This window comes from Xiphias gladius, chromosome 5, assembly GCF_016859285.1.
Source record: "Xiphias gladius isolate SHS-SW01 ecotype Sanya breed wild chromosome 5, ASM1685928v1, whole genome shotgun sequence".
In the NCBI taxonomy this organism is placed as follows: domain Eukaryota; kingdom Metazoa; phylum Chordata; class Actinopteri; order Istiophoriformes; family Xiphiidae; genus Xiphias; species Xiphias gladius.
Genome location: NC_053404.1, coordinates 1,866,001 through 1,873,681, shown reverse-complemented (window position 1 = coordinate 1,873,681; position 7,681 = coordinate 1,866,001). Strand labels below are relative to the sequence as shown.

General features: G+C 47.7%; 1 protein-coding gene across 1 annotated transcript in view; it reads left to right on the top strand.

The window, feature by feature from the left end:
- The first annotated feature begins 521 nt into the window (after nt 1-521).
- adarb2 (adenosine deaminase RNA specific B2 (inactive)) overlaps nt 522-7,681 on the top strand; it is a 172,242-nt gene continuing 165,082 nt past the window's right edge. Inside the window, exons 1-2 of the mRNA XM_040126864.1 lie at nt 522-780; nt 897-1,092. Of these exons, the coding sequence (XP_039982798.1) occupies nt 990-1,092 (103 nt within the window). The 5' untranslated portion in view covers nt 522-780; nt 897-989. The remainder of the gene's footprint in view (nt 781-896; nt 1,093-7,681) is intronic.

The following is a 7,681-nucleotide window of genomic DNA, read 5'->3' as shown; positions in this document are numbered from 1 at the left end:
AGCATTTGAAACATGCATTTGATGTAAGTGAGTTGTTACTGAATGTGTGGAAAAGCCATTTAATTGGACATTGTAGCATCTCGGCACAGTGACCTTGCTTTGTGGACTTGTCAGTGACTTACGAACAGAGAGTGGGAAGGAGAGGGAATTTACTTCAGATCCACAATCCTGCAAAAAAAAAAAACTCTCAATCCCAAATCTCAGTGGACAAAAAGTAGCCTAGAGTACAAAGAGAGGAAGGAGAGGAGATGGACGTTTGGGTCTGTTTTTCCTCCTCAGTGTCTAAAACACCACATCACTCTGTTCTTCAAGCCTGGAGTCGGTGTGAGTCTGCAGCATGGAAGCAGTCCGCCAGCAGCAGGATCCCGCGTTCAACCCCTTCGTGCTGCTGAACAGACCTGCTGACGTGCCCTTGAGCAAGACTCCCTGCCAGGCTGACCTCTGACCCCGCCCCCGGCGGGGAGCGCCGTGTGAAAACGTGCGAGGACCGAGCCGAAATGAAACAAAGGTTCAAAAGAGCAGCGGCTGGATAAGGGGTGTGGGCTGGTGATGTCACACCTCCCAGACAGCCAGGATTGGACCCTAATTAGAGAAAGCTCGGCGCAAAAGACATAGAGGAGTCCTGCGTGACTGAATTCAAAGTGGCTGATGCCAACATTTCTGCAGAGGCGCGGAGAGCCGTGGGAGAGGAGCGGAGTAGACCGGGGCCGCTGCGAGCTGCCACGCTGCGCCGCAAACAGTGAGCTGCCCGTGAGCTGGAGGTAAGCCGGAGTTTCAGAGGTGAGACACGAACAGCGAGACGCGCTCCCCCCCTGGTTCGGAGGGATAAAAAGGGAGGGAGAGCCGAGAATAATAGTCCCGAGTCTACGTCAAACCCGAGGACGCTGCGTTTTCAGACAGCAACTGAGGCTGAGGCAGACGAGTACAAAGGAGAGTCGAGCCGCGCCGGGTCCAAGTTGCTCCCGCGCTCCGCTCCAGAGGCTGCGCCGATGGCATCCGTACTTGGGAACAACAGCCGCGCGTCCGGGGCTCAGAGCGGCCAGGTCAAATGCAAGCTGAAGAGGAGGAGGAGGAGGCGATCCAAGAGAAAAGGTAAAACTTTGCAACACTAGTTTGCCTTTTGTGTCTTTTCTCTCCAGCGTGAGCAGAGGTCGTGCGCACCTTGGCGGGGCACCGGAGCGCACGGCAGCCCGGTCGACCCCGCGCTGCCTCCGACTCTGTGCAGTCGGCTCCGCGGCGGCTTCGGCTCATGCCCGTCGAAACGCTGCAGGCAAGCAACAGAAGGAAATGTCACCTGCTTTGTGAATGAACGGCACCAGCCCGCACCATCGGCTTTAAATGACGCATTGTTTTTCCCCGGTAAAGCTGAAGTTGCCGCTGCCTTCATTGTCCTGAACAGCCTTCACCGTCTCTAACATCCAGGATGATTGAGACCAAACGAAACTACACATGCGATCGAAGACGAATTGGCGCTGGAGAGAAAAGTCTTTTTACTGGTCAGGAGCCGATTTTTGACGAAAAGGAAAAGGACGCGACGATGGCGCCGAATCCCGGTTAACTTCCTCATTAAACAGAGGCCGTTTTCTTCCATCATTTCTGGATCCGTTTCTAACAGTGACTTCAAATAATGAAACTTCCAGGTTAGGGTGCAAGGCCGGCCCAACCTTCACTAGAATAAGACCGCACGATTTTTCCAAGAGAGGACTTAGACATTTAATGGTCATGTCACTGAGACCTTACCAAGATCCTGAAGTACAGTAGTGACATTCCTAATCATTTCTCAGAGCTTTTTTCTTTTCCTGTTGTCTCATCTTAAAATGTGCCCCCCCCCTCATTAGAGGCTTGAACTGCAGTGCTCTGCTGCTGTACTTTCAGCCACACTCAACACGGAAAAGTCTCAAGTTTGAGAAACAGTTGTGGGCCTGAAACAGGGGCAGAGAAGAGAAGAGAAGAAGAAAAATGTCGGATGAGTTGCTCAGCAATTCAGAATAACATTTCATTCAGTGCTGCGATTTTCATTCGTGTGTATTTTGAACTTAGAAGGGGAGAAGTGTCCCCAGTGAAGAAATGAGCATCAAGTCAGTGGGTCATATCCGTCACTGAGAGAGCAAAGCATGCTGATCTTCACTGACTGAAACATAACGGCGACATTTTTCCTGACATGAAGCTTCTCCCTCTATCCGTGCTATAACAGACGCTGACCGGGGCTCGTGGCTGTGCCCTGCAAACCACAGTATCTCTGCCAATAACGTCCATTTACTTATGCCATCTATACCGCCAGTTCACTGAGGGGGAAGAAAAACAAAAACCAACCAATTTCCATCTCACCGCCTCTCGCTTTGGGATGTTGACATTTTACTACACTTTTGTTCACTGTAAAAATGTATCTGCAGTTGCTGAGTAATTTTACAGCGTGTTATTTCGTCTGGCTCCGACATGAAATTTTAAAAAGATTAAGAAAGAAGTTATTTAGATGTGTCAGTGAAACCTTTGATACGTCAAAGCTTAACTGCCTCTAAAGAGATCCTCTCTGATTCAGTTTGCTTGATTATTTCCCGAGGTATTTTGGCTAATTAACAGCGAGTTGCACAAAATGAGGCATCAAACACTTATTTGCTCTGGCAAAGCCACAAACACTCCCCGGATATATATATATATATATATATATATTTTTTTTTTTTTTTTCCATTTGCACATTTTCTGGCACCTCCATCAGAAGAGGAGGGGGGATCTAAATAAAATAGCAATGAGAGGTTTATTTTTATTTATTTATACGCCTAACAGATGATAACACAACTGGTTGTGTTGTTTATGCTTGAAGATACTGACGAGCCGCCCCGTTGCATTGTGGAATATGGATGAATGCTTGGAGCGTGTGGACGTATCCGACTGCAATTGAATGCATAACGAGCTTTCATAAACACTTTGCACTTGTCATCAAACTACAAACAGACAACTGCACCTCATTTCCATAACCTCTTGATTTTTAATAGCCCAAGTAATTGAGACAAGGCAGACAATACATAAAATATAGTGCTGAGGCAAATGTATTTACATAATGGAAACGACAGAATTGGTTCCACAACATTAAGCATTGCATATGAGTATCGCACAAACGCGCGCACATTAGCTGACAGGCCTTCACAGCGTGTTTCCGAACGGCTAATTTATCAGCACTGCTGATTCATTCTGATAACACGGGACATTAGGGGCCAGTTCAGGGGACCGGTTGTAAATGAACTGTGTCTTCGGGAAGCGCCGACGGCCGCTGACTCCTCCAAAGCCGCGAGAGGTGGACTGGCTGTGCCTTTTTTCTTCTTTGGATTGTTTTTCTCTTTGTGCTGAATCTGTAAACGTTTCCTAAGCTGTTTCTTAAAACCAGCAATTTATGACCGGAGGATTTTTCCCTACTTCAAACTTGACCACAAATTACACAAAGCTGAGCTGAGAGGTTTTTTTTTAATCATTGTGTTCCTTCATCTCCAATGTGATCATCTTGAGATTTCACACAATTATTTTCATAGACGTTCAGGCAAAAAGTCACAGAGGGATTATGGCTTGGTATTTGGGGCTTAATCCCTAGAAAAGGCTGCAGATTATTTGTAGATGGACTCCCTAAAACCTATGTGTGTATTCCAAAGGTTGTGAGCAGATTCCTCCCCACGACGACTATTCATTTGTTTTTTCCCACCAAACTGTTCTTTGCAATTGTTCATTTTTGGATGGGCAGAACAAATAATTACAGAATGCAGATTACAGGCCGGAGATTTATTTGTTTGAATCTTTTGGCACCGGGGCCTTTTCCTGCAGAGGCTTCCTAGAAATCCCAGCCCCTACTAAATCCATCAGCGGTGTTTTTTCAGCTCTCTCTGCCGTTGTTCGGCTGCAGTTTGCCAAGCGCTGCCTCCGCGCGTGGTTCCGGTTACAGTGCTGCCCTCAGCCCGGCGTCGTGCGGACGGACACCTCGCTCTGTAGTTGTTTGCCCTCCTTTAAGCACGCTGTTTGACCGGTGTCATCACTCCTGGAGGGATTCGTGGACACACTGCGTGTGTGCCGCTTAATTAATCGCAGCCTTGTGATTTACAGTTATGTCCCTAAAGGGATGTCGGTGCCACAAATAAAATCCTTTTGGAGGCGTGTGACAGTCCGGTGATGTGTAGGAACATGTGGGGTTTTTTGATGAGGCCAACCTGTCGATCACCTTTACGACATGACCTTTTTTCCTCTCGTCTACTTTTCCCCGTGGCATATGTGTAACATACTCCTTGTCTTTTGTTCCCAATGTGTTTTTTTTTTAATGCACAAAAATAAGCACTGCAGAGATTTATAGACCAACACTATTTTTTTTACAAACGCACTTATCACCTGGTGCTCTCAGCGCTCAGTACGGTATATCAGCGATTCATCAAGAGTGCCGAGGGGGAAATGTGTACTGTAATTTATGTAGCAATTACTGTTTACACTCCAGTTGTGAGCGAGGTGGCGGCAGGGGGGTCGAGTGCGGCCCGCCGGGGCAGTGATGAAAGTCGAGGCAGAATGGGGGGGGGCAGAAGGTGAGGGCCATCGCCTTCTCACACTCAAGGCTCCTGTCTAGTGAGGCAAGGGGCCACCAGCGGAGACGTTAGCGGGGCGGACGCGTCGCTCGGCGTCAGGCCCAGCGGTGCGCTCTCAGGGCTTCTCCGTCTGTCGGATGAGCAGCCGAGCGGAGGAGGGAATAGCGAGAGCAAACGGCAGCCATACGGTATCATCCGCTTCCCTGATGACGGGGATAAAGGAGGCATCGCGGTGAGGGCAGAGGTCAGGATGGAGGGCGGATGCTGAGGAACACAGAACCTCCAATAAGATTTGACTGTTTTTAACAGTCCTTACTCTGCAGTGGCTTTATCAGCCAGGTAGAAATTTGAATTGCTGGGCTTCCACGCTTAAGACAAATTCTCAGTAATGGATGAAAAGCTTGTATTTCCGTGGTTTGTAATGTATTTAGGACCTACTAAAAATCGCTTTGTTTTACTTGGGAGATGATGCATTTTTTGACACTACGGTATCAGATGGGAGAGAATGTTTTCAGCCTACAATGGAGCATGAAATTTAAAGTTGTGTTCTACAGTCCTTATAGCAGTGTGATTTGAAAACTAATCCACTGTACAGAAAATACCATCACATCTCTGTTAGCTTCATCTTGCCAGCGCTCTACCTCACTGTCTGTGAGTAGTCAGGTTGCCGTGCTTTGCAGACGTCTCCACTTCCATGACACTGAACGGTCCTCATAGTAAGACAAGCATGTTTTTTCAGCCATTTTGCGTTTCTTCCGCAGTGGGAAAAGAGGGAGTAAGGATGTGACAACGGTTCCTAGCCGGAACGGACCTGGGTACGCTGTGGTTACACAGCGACTACCAGCAAGGCTGCCCAAAAAAAGATTGGATTGTTTCTGAGCAATGAAATCAGTATCTTGCAGCTTTCGCTGTTGATCCGTGCTGATTTAAAACCCTGTATATCTTACAAATGGTGCTAACTGGCTTTCAGCCTTAAGAGATACATCTTCAGTCCTTTTTCCTGCAGCGTTTACATCCTTTGTCGACCCACTGAAACTTCGAGGACCAGTTCTGTGGGTTTTAGTGGCATCTAGCGGTGACGTCGCAGATTGCAACCAACCGAATACCCCTCCCTTTTTACAAACGTGTAGGAGAAGCTACGGTGGCCTTCGGGTAACAGAAAAACGTGAGAGGCCCTCTCTAGAGCCAGGGTTTGGTTTGTCCCTTCTGGGGTACTGTAGCAACATGGCGGTGCAACATGGCGGGCTCCGTGGAGGAGGACCCGCTCCCTATGTAGATATGAAGGGCTCCTTCTAAGCTGACGAAAACACAACAGTGCTGAAAACATAATCATGAATATTCAATTCCATTTCTGCCAATAGAGCCCCCGAAATCCTACACACTGGCCCTTTAGTTACTGGTTACTGAAACACAGTAGTTACTGGTGCTGGTTTCCATGTTGGGTCGGCCCAATGTGACACAGCCTGTGTGCCGTGGGAGAGGAGGAGACATGTATCTCACAGATGTACAGCTCTAGTTTTAGCCCCGGAACACTCCTGTCACATTTGTTTGTGTTTGTGCCGATAACCGCATTAGGAGCTGCGTCAAAAACACCGCTGGCATTTAGGAGGTTAATGAAGGTCAGTGCCGACGGAAACGGCGCGGCGCTCTGTGCACATGCATCGGCTTTGTGAATTTACAGGCACTTCCTGATTAAGGGTAGCGGCGGAGGAGTCGGCAGTTTAGGACACAGCGTCCTCTAACTGACTGAGCGCTTAGCTGAGGGAAAAAGGGTTATTACTACTGACTGTGGTCTCTTGAGGAAAGCTGATAAAATGACCAAGGAAAAGGAATAGCACAACTTTAGCACATTAGCATAATTAGTAATTATCTCATAATAGTCCCTCTTGTTTTTCCTGAGCTTGGCAGTGGGAAATTGTACTTAAAGTTCAGGCACAGAAAACAGTGTTTTTGGCCAAAATGTCTCAATAGCACGTGCTCGAGCTGCTGAGAACCGCCTATTATTAAAAAGTGACATTTAAGTTAATTAGTCTGTTGTTTGAGGACTCCCACAGTTGTAGAGATAACGCTGTTACTCACAAATCACAAATAACTTGTTGCGCTCGTTGCTATGACCACCAAAACACGGGAGTTTAATTGAGTTAGTCATGTGTTACACCCTGTCCATCTGTCCATAACAGCTTTCAAAACAATAACTACTTTAGGTGAGACGTTTGGGAGCTGTTACACTGCAATATTCAACAGTTTAACGGCGCTAATGTATGACTTGCACGCGTGTGTGAGCGTGTATTGGCACAGATCTGTCCGGGTGTGTGTGTTTTCCCCGTGTGTACGTGTGTGCATTACGTGCCGGCGCGGTGCCGTCCGCGGCGAGCTGTCAGTCCTCATAAACAGAGATGTAGCGCAGCAAGTCAGCAGCATTATTGCTTCCTGCCAGCGTTCTGTGCGTCGGCAGTCCACTAGACATCACAGCATGGGAGAGTTCGTTGCGGGGGGAAAAAAAGGGAGTGAAGCTGCCTCGTAGCAACTGTCAGGAGAGTTTGAGTTGGCGTCGGACTTACGGGACAAAGTGGAGTGGAGTCGAAGCCCTTTCAACGCCGTTTGAGTCACAGCTCTAACGGGCTGTGACTTTGTATCACACGTGTCAGGCGTTCGGTGACAGCATCACATCAGTTTTCACTTGGAGAAATCCTTGATGTTTTTGGAGCAACAGGGAAAGTTCTTCCTGCAGGTGTACTTTCTTTGTTGTGTTAACTCTATTTACAATTCCCCAGACTTTTTAGTTCATGGCCCCATGAATTTGAAGCAATGTTTACGATCCCCCATCAGAGTGCATCGTGTCACGTCTCTTGTGAGCTTTTTTTATTCAAAGAGCAATTTTCACAGAAGTTTTAGGGCCCTGAAGAGATAAAACTACCACTAATTTCCTCATGTTTCCTACCTGCAACCCTTTGTAGTCATCTTTGAGCCCTTGCGGGGATGGGAGCCAGCAATTTACAGTGTGTTCCAAATGTCGAATAAAATGCCCTTTTTCATGCCTGGTCTTGCATCACGACAGCCACCTTCGAACAGAAACAGAGGGCGTCATCTATTTCGTGACTTTACGTTTGTTATCTCCCTGCTGACGT